The following is a 15730-nucleotide window of genomic DNA, read 5'->3' as shown; positions in this document are numbered from 1 at the left end:
TCAGGTCATGGTCCCAGGGTCCTGGGATCAAGCCCCACATCGGGCTCTCTGCTCAGCGGGGAGCCTGCTTCCCTTCCTCTCTCTCTTCTGCCTCTCTGCCTACTTGTGATCTCTGTCAAATAAATAAATAAAATCTTTAAAAAAATGTATTCTGCTGTTGGGTGGGGTTGTTCTATGTCTGTAGGTCTAGTAGGTTAGTCAAGCCTATACATCCTTCTTGATTATCTGTCTAGATGTTCTTGCATTATTAAAAGTGGTGTATTAAAGGCTCCAACTATAATGGAGAACATTTCTCCATTCTATTCTGTCATTTGTTTCATATGTTTTTTCATTCTGTAATTTGTTTTACATATTTTGGGGCTCTGTTGTTTGGGGCATATATGTTTAAAATTATTACATTTCCTGATAAATTGATGCTTTTATCAATCTATAATGTCTCTTTTGTCTCATAACAATTTTTTACTTGAAGTCTACTTTCTCTAACAGCATAAATACCCCAGATTTCTTTTGGTTACTATTTACATGAAATATCTTTTTCCATCCTTTCACCTCAATCTATTTGTGTCTTTCTGTCTGAAATGAGTCTCTTGCAGATAGTATACAGTTAGATCATTTTTTTAATCCATTCTACCAGTTTCTACTTTTTGATTACAAGGTTTAATCCATTTAGATTTAAAGTAATTACTGATAAAGAAAGACTTAGTTCTGTCATTTTGTTATTCATTTTCTGTATGTCTTTTTTTTTTTTAGAGAGATTTTATTTATTTATTTGACAGAGAGATCAAGAGTAGAGAGGCAGGCAGAGGGGGAGGGGGAAGCAGGCTTCCTGCTGAGTAGAGAGCCCAATTCGGGGCTCAATCCCAGGACCCTGAGATTATGACCTGAGCCAGAGGCAGAGGCTTAACCCACTGAGCCACCCAGGCATCCTGTATGTCTTTTTTTGGGGGGGAGGCGGGGACATCATTGTCTCCATTATTACCTTCTTTTGTGTTTAATCAATTCTTCTTGTACTGAACTGTACTCCTTTCATGAATATTTTATTGACATTTCCTTTGTGGTTGCCATGGGGACTACATCTGCCATTCTAAAGTTATGACAATCCAGTTTGAATCGATACCAATTTAACTTCAATAGAATATTTTAAAAACCCTGCTCCTATACAGTTCCTTTGTTATTGCCATCACAAATTAAATCTTTTTACCCTGTGCACTCAAGGAACATAAGTTCATAATTTATAAATTATAAATCTCATGCATTTGTCTTTTCAATCATTTAAAAAATGAAAAGTACAATTATAAACCAAAAATAGAATAATGTTGGCCTTTATATTTGTTCATCTATTTACCATTACAGAATTATTTCTTCATATGGCTTCAAGTTACTCTCTAATGTCCATTCATTTCAACCTGAAGGACACCCATTAACATTTTTTATAGAGCAGGTCTAATGGTAATGAACCCCTTTATCTTTTGTTATCTGGGAATTTCTACTATTTCCCTCGTTTTTTGAAGGGCAGTTTTGCTGGGTATAGAATTCCTGATCAATAACTTTTTTTTTCTTTCCACACTTTAAATATACCTGCCTTCTGCCTTCTGGTCTCCGTGGTTTTTGATGAGAAAATAGCTGTTAATCTTACTGAGGATCCCTTGTATGAATGTAATGAGTTGCTTCTCTCTTGCTGCTTTCAAGAGTCTCTGTCTTCGACTTTTGACAATTTGATTGTGTTTCCCTGTGGGTCCCTTTGAGTTTACCTTACTAGCAGTTCATTGAGCTCTTGAATTTGTAGATTCATGTCTTTCACCAAATTTAGGACACATTCAGTCATTCTTTCTTCAAATGTTCTCCTGCTGTTCTCTCTCTCTTCTCCTTTTGGAACTCCCCTAGGTATATGACGGTCTTCTGGATAATGTCCCACTGGCCTCTGAGGCTATCTTCAATTTTCTTCATTCTTTTTTCTTTCTTCTCGTCAGACTAAATTATTTCAATTGTCGTATCTTAAGTCTGCTGATTGTTTTTCTGCCTGCTCAGATCTACTGTTGAGCCCTTCTAGTGGATGTTTTATTTTAGTTATAATTTTCAGCTCCAGAATTTGATTACTTGTTATAATTTCTATTTCTTTATTGATACTCTCATTTTGTGCATACATTGCTTTTCTGATTTCCTTTAGTTATACATCCCTGTTTTCTTTAACTATTTGGACATCATTAAGACAGTTGTTCTAAAGTCTTTAATAAATCTCATGTCTGCGGGGCGCCTGGGTGGCTCAGAGGGTTAAAGCCTCTGCCTTCAGCTCAGGTCATGATCCCAGGGTCCTGGGATCGAGCCCCGCATCAGGGTCTCTGCTCATCGGAGAGCCTGCTTCCCCCTCTCTCTGCCTGCCTCTCTGCCTACCTGTGATCTCTGTCTGTCCAATAAATAAATAAAATCTATTTTAAAAAAAAAATCTCATGTCTGGGTTTCTCCAGGGATGGTTTCCGTCCATTTGTTTTTCCTCACTCAATGGGTCATGTGTTTCTGTTTCTCTGTATGCCTTGTGATACTTTGTTGAAAACCGGACATTTAAATATGATAATGTGGTGACTCCAGAAATCAGATTCTCTAAATCCCCCAGTCTGCTGGCTTTTCTGTTGTTTTGTTGTTGTTTTCATCATTGTTGAAGGCTGTAGTAGTCCATCTGTTTGGTACTTTTCCAAAGTATTTTTGCAAAGACTGTATTCCTTAAGGAGTGTGGTCACTGGAGTCTCTGTTCTTTTAATTTATGTTCACCCTGGGTTTAGACATAGATTTCCTCTGATGCTGGGAGAAAAAGAAAAAACAGAAAAGAAAACATGGGCAGGGGGTGGGTAGCAAAAAGGAAGAAACACACAGAGAGACACAAAAAACAAATTCCTCTCCCAGTCTCTGCAGTGCTGGGGCATTCCTTCAGCTTCCTCAGGATTAGCCTAAGCTGAAAGTCTTCTCTGTTCTCTTCTGAGTATGTATCTTGTCCTGAAGAAATGGTTTCTAAATTTCTCTTTATACACAGGTGCTTTTGCATTTCCCACAGATCTCCCCCAGCTATTGCTCCTGGGCATTAGACAGCCTGTTGTATCTTTCAACCAGTAACTTCTGTCCCAGGTGTCTGCAGTTTGTTCGTTTACCCTGTCATGGTTTCAAGCAATGCCTGCCATTTTCCCAGCCTGTCCTGAGTTAGCCAAAAGAAAGACAAGCACTTGATGTCAGTCCTTTAGGTAACCCCAGACAGGTTAGAATAGACTCACGCAATAATTTTCACATACAGTCTGCTCTGTTCTCCCCTGGAATCAGGGCCAGGAGTCCCACACCAGGAATGTGAGCTGTCATCTCCAAGGTCACTGCTATACTGGGAAGGAGTAGGACAAGGGCAAGTAAAAATATCACTATTTTCAAGTTGCCTTTTTCTTGGCTCAATGTTTGCTTGGTTGCTCTGAACTTTAGACTAGTTTCCAGAGTTCTGAAAATATTCGTTCTGACAGTTTCTACTTCTCTTTTGGTGTTTCTGTGGGGGAATGAGTGCTTGGAGTTGCTTGCTCTACTACTTTACTGAAGTCACTCCCTGACATTGTTCTAAGTACTAAGGTTTATGATTGTTTGTTACACAATATATTAGTTTTCTATGGCTACTGTAGCAAATAACCACAAACTTTGTAGCTTAAAACAACAGAAATTCATTCTTTCACAGTTTTGGAGGCATAAGTCTGAAATCAGTTTTATGAGGCTGAAATCAAATTGTTTTCAGAGCTGTACTCCCTCCAGAGGCTCTCAGGAAGAAACCATTCCTTGCCTCTTCCAATTCCAGTTGGCTGCCAGATTCCATGTCTTGTGGCCAGGTTTCTTTGTGGACAGGAAAGGAATAGTCAGCCCACTCATGTCACAGAAGTCTGCTTTTTTTTTTTAAATCTTTTCTATTAAATGTCTGCATATGACAACAGAGTAGTCAAACCACATTATTCACACTCTTACAGAAACACCTGGATGTCTTTAGTATTTAGCTCTGCCCTGAGCCCATTAGGCTCTTGTTATGGGCTGATTGTGTCCCCTCAAAATTCCCATGTTGAAGTCCTAAACCCCAGTACCTCATAAAGTGACTGTACCTGGAGACAGAGTCTTTAAAGAGTTATTAAATTAACGTGAAGTCATTGGGGGTGGGCCCTAAGCCAAAATGACTTGTGTCCTTCTAAGAAGAGGGGATCAGGACACAGACATACAGAGAGATGACCATTTGAGGATAAAGAGAGAAGATGGCTATCTACAAGGCAACGAGAGAGGCCTCAGATGGAGCCAACCCTAGGGGCGCCTGGGTGGCTCAGTGGGTTAAAGCCTCTGCCTTTGGCGCAGGTCATGATCTCAGGGTCCTGGGATCGAGCCCCGCATCGGGCTCTCTGCTCAGCAGGGAGCCTGCTTCCTCCTCTCTCTCTGCCTGCCTCTCTGCCTACTTGTGATCTCTGTCTGTCAAATAAATAAATAAAATCTTTTAAAAAAAGAAGAAGAAGAGGAGCCAACCCTGCCGACACCTTGATCTTGGACTGCCAGCTTCCCAGAACTGAGGAAATAAATTTTTATTTTCCAAGCCACCAGTCTGCCATACTTTGTTATAATAGCCTGAATGACTAACACCCTGCATCTCCCTTTAAGGGGAAATCAACCATCTGTACCAAAAACTGAGACTCTTTGGACCCAAAATGATTGTGGTGGGAAGATTCAGTCACGTTTAGGCTTTTGTCCCTGATCCCAGGCACGCCCCTTCCAGTTCTGTTATCCATTTCTCTGTCTGTAGAACAAGGGGAAGCAATCCTCAAAAATGTCTGATAAACGAAAAGAAATTGTTGACATTTCTGAAGTCCTACGTGCCTTCACAGAAAAGGTGATCACTCTATCCCATCGAGCCAGCCCCAGACAATCTCAGTCACTGCTTGGTCCTGTCTGGCTACCTGAAGAGCAGCTGAGTTCCTTGGGCCCAGAAGGAACATTCCCCCCAGGTGAACTTGCTCTCCTGGGAGCCCAGCCGGCCTCTCAGCACTCGAGGAGGGTGTCAGGAGCACAGAAAACCTGTGGGAGCCGCTTCAATATCAGTCTTTTAAGCGGGACTCCTGCCCAACTTCCTGCTCCATCCACCAGACCCTATAGCTTGAGAAATTGTGCCACCAGTAGAGTCTCCTAGAAAGAGAGTAAGATGCTGTGTCCACTATTTGCACAACTACCTGCTAACACTCATTAAAAATGTGCTACAGCTTAGCCAGCAGGAAAGTATGTCCAAGCTCCAGCTAAGTACCTAATGAGGGGAAGGGGGTAGAGAAAAAGAGATTTTTTTGTTTGTCCCGGTGTTTTGTGTTGGGCGGTAAGTCTAGGCTTGGCCATCAGATTTCATCGTGAATAATGTGCTACATTATTGTACACACACGGAGTGTGGCAATTACACTCCGTGTAATCCCTGCAGGACAGACCGACTTCTTCGGAGCCAGGAAAGGCAAGGCAGAGGCCCATCGATGTGAGGAATGCACTGTGATGCGGCCACCAACAGAGAACACCCAGTCCCCTGTGCTTCCACCTCCAAAGTTCTGGAAGGTCTAATACATCCCATACCTTGACACCGCGAGGGAGGAGTGTGTCGAGCGTGCACCCAGCCAGAACACCATGGAGAAAAGGCGTCACACTGAAATCACATTCTGGGCTACCAATGAAAGGGAAGTTTGTCGTATGCAAATCAGCTAGCGGGGTCTGTGCATAAAGCTCACGTCTGAAGTAGGTGTCACAGGATGTGGTACACGCATGAAAAATGCCAACACACGAACTGCAAATACAAACAACGACCCGAAAGCCAGCACTGGCTGAGCTCTTGGACCTTCACTTACAGAATCAAACTCTCCTGTAAACAGGAAAAGAAGCTAAGACAATGCAGCTGAGTGATGTAAATGGTGTTGGTCCACGTTCTCTTTCTACGGTGTTTGTTTTCATGGATAGCTCATGTCTTGATTCTTAAGTTTTTACTTAAAATAAGAGGAAGCAGACACACAAGCTTTTGCTCTTGTGAGAATAACGTGGAAGGTTAACATCGAGATACTCCAAGTGCGAATTTCCTAATAGCCTACGGCTTTAGATAAAATCATGGAAAGTCTTCCTGGCGCATCCCAGTGTGGAGCCCTCCTCGGTCCCTTCCCTAGGTGTCCTGTAAAGAATTTCCAGAATCCAGACACTCCCTAGCTAGGTTTGGTCCCTACAACTCCAAAGCTCAGTTTTCCACATTGGGATATAAAATGTCTGTAGACCCAGCGAGGATGGGAGGCAAAGCAGAGGGGCGGCCAGAGCACACAGCCGGCACCCTCTGACCAGCTTCTGTGGCCTCACCAGAGAAACTGGGGCAGTACCAGCTCCTCCCACGGTGATCCCGGGATGTGATCCTGATGTGTGGGCAAGTGCCCAGCAGGGAACAGATGTGCAACAGCGTGACATTAACATACACACCACACACAAACGTCCCCTAGACAAAGAACGCATGCCAAACGCCACATACTTCACTTGGGTGCGTTGCCTTAGCTTTTTTCCCTGGTACTAACTGCAAGCACCCCTTGGAGCGGGGAGGGAGACCCCGGTAGATAGCAGGACGCAGTGATGATGTTTCCAAACCCTGCGGTGCGGGGAGAAAAGGAAGTGTACGAGCGGGAGGACTGCAGACAGAAAACTGCACCACCATTCATATCTGTGCTCAGTGTGGCTCTTTTTTTTTAAGATTTTATTTATTTATTTGTAAAAGAAAAGGAGAAATAGAGAGAGAGAGAGCACAAGCAGGGGGAGCAGCAGGCAGGGGGAAAAGCAGGCTCCCTGCTGAGCAAGAAGCCCGATGCGGGACTCAATCCCAAGACCCTGGGATCATGACCTGAGCCAAAGGCAGATGCTTAATGGACTGAGCCACTCAGGAGTCCCAGTGTAGCTGTTTTCTCCATAAATATCTCAAGGACCAGTCATGTGTCTCTGAGCAGACACCAACTGCTGCCTACGCTTTCAGTAGGAACACAAAACAATACAGGCTGCCAAGACTGGCATTTCTGCTCTGTGGACCCCAAATGGCACCTGGCTCCCATCTTTTTTTTTTTTTTTTTTTAAGATTTTATTCATTCATTTGACAGAGAGAGCGAGAGAGCTCCAGCAGGGGGAGCAGGACAGGGAGAGGGAGAAGCAGGCTCCCCAGTGAGCACAGAGCCCAATGTGGGACTCGATCCCAAGACCCTGAGAACATGACCTGCGCCAAAGGCAGATGCCCAACCATCTGAGCCACCCAGGTGCCTTCGACTCCCATTTTGCAAGGGCTCTGTCACATCCGCGGTTATGAGAAGGGGAAGCAAAAGCAAAACTTCTGGCTCTAACCCTGTGACTCCAGGAAGCCACTCAGACACCAGACCCTAAAAGAGATAGAGAGTGGGGTCCCCTCGGAAAGATAGGGCTGTCAGCTTGGATGACTTGGACGCTATCACCAAAGAGTAACTGTGGACAGACCAACCTCACTAAAGAAAGAAAAATGAAGATTATGGCAACTTAGGCAAGAGCTGGTCAGTCTCTAGACTGGTTTTATACTTGGCCTCTGCCATCATCATTCCTCCTTCCAGTGCCTCACATCATACTCGCGTTTTGTCATAATGGATATTGGTTAAGACAAAGGATAAAGGAACCAATTCAGGGCTGGCCACTGTTTGCACCGAGAAAGAAATCCTCAACCAGCAGGGGCAAGCCAGCTGTGCTACATATCCCAGTGATGTCACTGACATGGTGAATTCCGGAAATCTTTCTCCTTCTTCCCCATAACGTCACTCCATTTGCTTCAGAAGTGAGCTGTGGCCATGGTCATAGGCGGGGGGACGTTCTAGGCCACACGCCAGTGCAGGGACAGGGAAACAGCAACCACATTGGACATCATTGCCCGCGCCGTCCTTCTCTCCCTCCCATCACAGACCCTGACCCCCCCCCCCGCCCCCGTCTTCCATTTCTGGACGGCAGCCTCTCCTGCTGCAGGACTCTGAGGTCCCACCCTCGCCCCTCGGCTGACCACAGACACGGGACAAGTACTATCGGGATGAAACCAGCATTTTGAGCCTCTGCAGAAAAACTCTAAGCCAGCACCAAATGGTATTACTGTTTTCCTGCCAAGCTCTCCCAGCTCTGTGCGAGAATATAAGGAATTATTAACTTGACTTCCCAGGCGAGGGAGAGATGTAATTAGAGCCCTGAGGTTTCCCCACAAGGCATGAGCGAGTAAATCTGCCAGCACGTTGATGAGATAAAACCTGGAACTTTCTATTCTGTGGCAATTGCTCCTTTGTCGGGAATACAACGTCGCTTTTATGCATGAAACTAGAACGAAAGAGAGAAAAGTAACAAAACCAAGGGAGAGCCCTCCAGACTCTAGTGGCAAAGCTCGTGGGCTCCAGCAGCCACCTTCCCCGAGACAGAGCACGGCCCCACAGCTGCTGCGAGCACCGACGCAGAAGTGAGTCCACCCGGAGACCGTGAGGGCTGGGCATAAAGAAAAGTCCCCGTCCTTGAAGCTGTCACTAGTAACCCTGGGTAAACCAAGTGACAAAGGAAATGGTACCCAAATCCGGTTTCGACAAACCTCATTACAATGAATGCTCCACCTCGACATGGACCAAGCCTCCCTAATGACGCGGCCATCGGTTCACGAGAATTTAGGGATCAGCCGCTGTGGGTCAGTCCCCATTTCAGACAACGGCCAACTCCACATCCCATGTCGAGACAAGCACGTCATGGGACGGTGGCTTTCACACCTCTCCGCGTTCTCTCAAGGGCCCTTTTAGATGCATCTCCTCGCCCTCGGAGGCCCAGGTCCGTTACCCCCTCCTCCACAGGGCTTCCATCCTCCCCCACCCCCGCTCTCGCAGAAGCAGTTCCTCCAGGGGCCCCTGGGCGGCTCGGTCAGGGAAGCGCCTGCCTTCGCCTCAGCTCATGATCCTGGGGTCCTGGGATTGATGGGGCCCCACTGAGCAGGGAGCCTGTTTCTCCCTCTCCATCTACCCCTCCACCCTGCTTGTGCTCTCTCTCTCCCAAATAAATAAATAAAATCTTTAAAAAAAAAAAAAAGGTAGTTTCTCCTCTTCTGGAACTTTCTTCTTTATAATCTAAGGGACGTGTTATGTGTAACTTCACTACCATCGTTCTATACTGTGCGACCGCCCCTCCCTGGTCAGAAACTCCCTGAGAAGAAAATCCTAAGGACAGTGCTCGGTGTGTCTTTTAAAATGGCCTTGTGTCAGGGCACCTGGGTGGCTCAGTCAGTGAAGCGTCAAACTCCTGCTTTTGGCTCAGGTCATGATCTCAGGGTCGTGAGATCAAGCCCCACGTCAGGCTTCATGCTCAGTGGGGAGCCTGCTTCAGATTCTCTCTCTCCCTCTCCCTCGGCCCTTCCTTTCATTCATGCTAAATAAATGTGTGTGTGTGTGTGTGTGTGTGTGTACACACACATAAATAAATGAAATCTTTTTTTTTTAATTTGACAGACAGAGATCACAAGCAGGCAGAGAGGCAGGCAGAGAGAGAGAGGAAGTAGGCTCCCCGCCGAGAAGAGAGCCCGATGCGGGGCTCGATCCCAGAACCCTGAGATCATGACCTGAGCCGAAGGCAGAGGCTTTAACCCACTGAGCCACCCAGGTGCCCCAAATGAAATCTTTAAAAAAAAAAAAACAAAAAAAAACAAGTAAATAAAATGGCCTGTGTCTGCCTTGTATCCCCCCAGCTCTCCGAGGGCCGTTCTCCAGACAGCTGCTGGAGTGTCCTATGGGACCTTATTGGAAACGGAGAGTCTCGCCCCAGCCCAGACCTACAGGGTCAGAATATGCATTCACCACGTCAGTGGTAGGTAGCACTCAGCAGCAAGCACCTTCTTGTCCATCACAAAATGCTGACCGCCCGCCTGCCTCCTACGGGCCAGGACCTCCGCACGTTTCACCAGAACCTTTACCTCTCAACATCCTGAACCGGGTTTGCAGGTTTGGGAGTTTAAACAGACTCTGTGTTAAGTGACTCCCAGGGTGCTTGTCCCCTCCACAGGCTCCAGGTGGCTCTGGGTGGTCAGGAGGGACAGAGCCCTGGACCGGCTCCTCACCCCCGTCCGCCCCCCCCCACCCCCACCCCAGGACTCAGCTGCCAGGTCCTCCGGGGAGTAAAGCCCTGCGTCAGTGTTTTCTCACAGCCCAGCACATCTCCCGACCGCTGGAGGCTTGTGAAACGCACTGCACGGCCTGCCCCCGAGCTTCTCAACCAGGAGACATTCTCATGCCTGACACAGAAACAAGAGAAAGGAACTCAGACAGAAACACTAAATAAAGGTGTCTTTCATCCTTTGGCTTCCCTGACGGGGAGTATCTTATCCAACCTTGTTCTCTTGTGTGTCTCAGAGATATCTGGAGAAAAGACTAAAGAAGTGAGGCCTTTGTTCAATGAAGCCCACTGAGAAAACCAAGTCCAGAAAGTTCCCCAGGCCTCGATCAAAAAAAGAGGGCCTGATTTTCCACCTGTGTCTTCAGCTTACATGTGTCAAAGGACCGAGCCAGAGAAAATTAATCTGGGCAGCGAAGGGGAACCTCAAACCTAGGCTCGGTCGTCCTTCACAGACAAAAGTCAGCATTGCTCATTTGCTCTCTGCCTACAGCTGCGCCCCTTCACGGAGCACCCCTTGCCTCACACTCGCCTCCTCTCACACGCCTCCGCCTCCACCCAGTGCAGAGAAAGAGTGGGAGAGCTTAGAGTTCCACCTCCGTTCCCAAATTCCTCTCCTTCCTCCCACCCAGTCATGCTCTAACCCCCACATCACCTAGTGGTCAGTGAAATCACAACACTACACAGCACCAGCTCCGGGCGTTTCTAGAAGAGGATTTGCAGCCTCCTTCTGGAAATCACTCACCCCACTCCAGTAGTGCCCAGTGCCAACAGCCTGTGAGTATTCACTGGGAATAAGAAAATGTGGGTGAGTAAGGCTGAAGACCCGAGCCTCAAGGCTAACCAGCTTCCAGAAGAATCCTTACGTCTACATCCTATTTCCAGACCCATTCTGAGTGTGCTAAACCTCATTATTACCAGGACTATCTATCAAGTTCATTCGTGTCTGGGGGAAGCTGGAAGTTATTTTAAGCCCTCTCTCTCCCCCACATCTAGTAGAAACGGGTGTGACATGTGACAATCAGCATCCAAAGTCCCGAAGACTCTTCCCAGGCCAACCACACGTGCAAGCCTTCCTTTGACCCCGTCTGCCCTGGGTCCACTCAGCTGCCGTTTTGGTCCTTGTCTGCCACCCTGCCCAGCACATAGTAGGCAGACGACAAAATATTTTCAATGAATGAATAAATGATAGATATATCACACGTTAGGCAGGAAGGTGGTAAGTTAATGCAACTCTCATTGTGCAAAATCTTGGAGTATTTCTGGGTAATCAACAAATGCATAACCCAAATGATTAATGTCCATAAAGTGCTTTGAAATCCACAAAATAACGGAGCCGTGAAACCGTTCATTGTTACCGAGTGCAGGTGACCAGAGGAACAGAACACACAACTCATTTGGGGTGTAGAAAATAGACATGAATGAGGGTAAAACAGAAATGGAACATTGCAGGGAAAAGAGGAAATAATCAGTAAGCAAAATAAAACTCACCCTTATCATAATCATCATCCTCAACTGCCTTTTCTTGAAGTTTCTGAAGCTTTATTCTTAGGGATTTTACCTATGTCGGTTTGAAGGGGAAGAAAATGAGAGCCAAATTAGGATAGCATTCAAGAAAACTTATTTTTTTAAAGCTAAAAACATTTAGAAATGATTTCAAAACTGAAGTTCTTTATTCTCCTTTAAAAAAAGAACCACAAATGTACATTTTTCCAATGCCAGATGCATTAGTTTCTCAAAAAAAAGTTATATAAAGAGAAAGTGTAATTTGAGCATAAAATCCACAAAAAGAGCTAGAAAGTTATTTTAAACAAAAACATCACATTGTACCCTTATCTGCATAAAAAATGCATAATAAAAGGAACGCAAACTTCCTGACCTGACCAAATGGTCTCCGTTCCCAAAATCACATTAAATTATGAAGAAAAACACACTAAGACTGGAAGAGAAGCCAAGAGAAGAGCGTGAACTTAAACGCGGCAGGGTGTCAGCCAGCTGGGTGAGATTGACAAGAAGGACCTCACAAAACCCTTCTAGAAAAGGGCATCACCCTATTTAACCCACATATGGACATAATGATCTCACTGTTTGTCGAAGAGTTGCCAGTACTCATTTTTAATTATTTTCCTTCTTGACAGGAAGCCCGAGATTTTCTGAAGATAGATTCTTGGCCTATCCGTGAATGGATGTGGGCTTTCTCTCGGAAACACACCTTCCTCCCATCCTTTGCCTGGCTTACACCCCCATGTCCTTCAACACCCAGCTCAGGGGCCATCCCCTCCAGTCTGTGTTAAATATCCTTCCTCTGTACTGCCATGTGACCTGTGCGTGTTCCTATTCATGTGACCCATTTAACAAATATTTACTGAGTCTCCTCAGTGTCAGGCACCATCTGAGGTGTTGAGGATACAGCACAAAATTCTTAGCTCTCTCTCTCGATGACATTCTTGAGTAGGAAGACAGAAAATTAATATAATAAGTACACTTTATGGAACCTTAGAAAGTGATCGGTTTTGTTTTGTTTTGTTTTTTAAAATTTTCCTGATTTATTTATTTGACAGAGAGAGACACAGCGAGAGAGCGAACACAAGCAGGGGGAGTGGGAGAGGGAGAAGCAGGCTTCCTGCAGAGCAGGGAGCCCGACACAGGGCCCAATCCCAGGACCCCCGGATCATGACCCGAGCCGAAGGCAGACGCTTAACGACTGAGCCACCCAGGCGCCCCAAAAGTGATCAGTGTTAAGAAGAAAAGCCACAGAACCCAGTAAGGGGCATCAGGAGTGCTGGTAGGAGGTAGGGCTGTGGTTTTAAATAAGATCTCACTGACATCTGAGGAAAGATTTGACGGGGAACCCTGAGGCTCCTGAAAAAAACATTTCAACAAGAGAAGAGTCAGCGCAGAGGCTCTGGGCAGAGGCGTTGCTGGTGTTGCCAAGTAAAAGCAGGAGGTCACAGGGCCTGGGGAGGTTTGATTAAGGGGGGATTGCAGATGATGAGGTCAGAGAGGTGATAAGGAATGCACCACAAAGACACATGAAGAGGACTGTGGGTGATAGTGGGCAGTCAGAGGGTTTTGAGCACAAGAGTTCATGATCTGATTGAGGTCCAAGCAGCTCCATTCTGACCACTGTGGACAAGGGCAGAAGTCAGATGGCAGGGGAGGCCATGGAAATCGCCCAGGACGGAGATGACCATAGCCTGGATGATCCTGGGCACAGTGAAGATGGTGAGAAGACAATCCGATCCTGGGCACATTCTGAAAATGGCGTTGAAGGTAGAACCAACAGGATCTGCTCATAGATTGCAGGTGGGGGGTGAGAAAGTCAGCATGATGCTGGAGTTTTGGATTGAGCTGCTGGAAATACAGAACTGCAAGAAATTGTAGTACTTGCAACGCCATGTTACAGCTATTGTTTTGTTTTGTTATTTTTTGTGCACTCCATTCACACTTGTGTATCTTGAGGGCAAGAACTCTATTCTACTCGTGTAGAAAATGACAGGGCGCACCCTTACTTGGCTCCCCACTGCTCTGGGCACACAGAAGGATGACACTTCCCTCTCCACCTTGCTGTGGGTCATGGGGGTTAGGGTGCAAGAGTTAGCGGTCACTTCTGCACTGAGCATTTCATTGCTCTTGTAGGATCCCTTACTGTTTTCCTCCCTTGTCCCCTTGACTGAGGGGCCGTTTGCTCTGGTGCTATAGGCAGGGCTCCTGAGTGACCCTGTGGAGCAGATCCCTCAACCACCTCCATGGAACTCGAAGCATTCATCAAGAAACAAGACCTTGCAGGCGCTTGGGTGGCTCAGTCGGTTAAGCAGTTGCCTTCAGCTCAGGTCACGACCCCAGGGTCCTGGAATCGAGTCCCGCATTGGGCTCCCTGCTCAGTGGGGAGGCTGCCACTCCCCCTGTTTGTGTGCTCTCTCTCTCTCTGTCAAACAAATAATATCTTAGGGGGAAAAAAAAAGAAAGAAAAGACAGAAACACAACCTTGTCCTTTAAAGGCTGTGATATTATGTCACTGTCTGTTACCTCTTCTTTTTTTTTAATTTATTTTTTAATCTTTTTTTTAAAGATTTTATTTATTTATTTGAGAGAGAGACAGAGGGAGAGAGAGAACGAGAGGGGTGAAGGTCAGAGGGAGAAGCAGACTCCCCATGGAGCTGGTAACCCAATGAGGGACTCGATCCCGGGACTCCAGGATCATGACCTGAGCGGAAGACAGTCGCTTAACCAACGAAGCCATCAGGCCCCTGTCTGTTACCTCTTCTAATACAATCTCCAAAGCCAGGCACAAGTCGTGCATAAATACTTTCTGAAGGAATGAATGTTTACATTAGCCCCTTTATCCTTGAGGTTGCTCCATATTACAGGTGCAAACTGTACCGGGAACCTAGCTCTACATACTAGGGACAGAAGAAAGTCTATATGGGTGGGTCATTGCTATCGCCATCATCACACTGGAGCTTACCAGAGCTGAAGCAGAAGAACTACAGGAAAGAAGGTCACAGAAAACTTCATGTAGAGCCAGCAGCTACCTCACCTTCTCCCCCTCATCCAACGATCCCTCTAGGTCCCTGAAGTGATGCCCCAGATGTCTGAATGTCCATCTGTGCTGGAAGCAGAGCCACTGATGGTCATGACCTATCCAGTGACACAACCGTGTGAGGCAGGCAATCTCCCTCCTTCTCCTGCAGGTTCCACAAGCTTGCAAGGTTCTCCCACTTCCCTCCTCTGTGTACCCAGTCAGCATTTCCTTCCATCACGACTGTCTCAGCCCCATGCAGTCCCTGGCAATGTCCCTGGATGGCTATTTCTAAAGAGCTTAAAATGCCCTTTCCGTCGATTCTCATCCGTGGCAGTTATGTTCTAGAAAGTCACTGGAAATGCTCAGTTAGCAAACACTAAACCATTGCTTCCAGGGAAAACAAGCGTTTCCTATCTCTCATTCAGAGATGGGTATGTGATTCTTTGGTTCTTTTCCCACCAATAAAATTTATGGAGTTTCTTCCTATCTCTCATTCCTATCGAAACAAAATCTTCCTTTCTATAAATCCCATGCTCCGGACAGAGTCCCTCCCATCTCTCCTACAACACAAAATAAAGCTGATTCCTCTTCTACACAACAGACATTCCAATCATCAAAAATAGCATCGTGTTTTTTGCTGTCCGGGTGTTAGTTTACCATAAACAAAGGTACTTAAACTACAAATAAATGGTGTCCAGATCCTATCACTTGAGACAGGATATGAGTTTAATTTGAACCACAGGGAGAAGGGTGAATTTGGTGTTTATGACCCAAATTCACTTCTTCTGAGCTCGTTCTCCGATGATGATAATGACCAACATTCCGGGCACTTGCTCGGTGCCAGACCCTGCCTGAAGCTCCCGGCAAGTGTTGAGACATTTCATCCTCATGAGACTCTAATGAGACTCTAATGAGGTGGGTACCGTGGTTTATCTCCATCTTCTAACAATAACATCTTGAGGTACAAAATGATTAAGCAAATCACCTAAGGTCACTCAGCCGGGAGAGGAAAATGCCAGGCTA

General features: G+C 46.1%; 1 protein-coding gene across 1 annotated transcript in view; it reads right to left on the bottom strand.

Moving 5' to 3' along the window:
* Positions 1 to 15730, bottom strand: part of DISC1 (DISC1 scaffold protein) — a gene marked incomplete at its 5' end in the record, with an annotated part of 362504 nt that overhangs the window by 281173 nt on the left and 65601 nt on the right. Inside the window, one exon of the mRNA XM_080822819.1 lies at positions 11674 to 11743. Coding sequence (XP_080678945.1) covers positions 11674 to 11743 — 70 coding nt within the window. The remainder of the gene's footprint in view (positions 1 to 11673; positions 11744 to 15730) is intronic.

This window comes from Martes martes (genome assembly GCF_963455335.1).
Source record: "Martes martes genome assembly, chromosome: 14".
NCBI lineage: Eukaryota > Metazoa > Chordata > Mammalia > Carnivora > Mustelidae > Martes > Martes martes.
The sequence above is the reverse complement of the archived record's forward strand: the minus strand, read 5'-3'. Positions and strand labels throughout refer to the sequence as shown.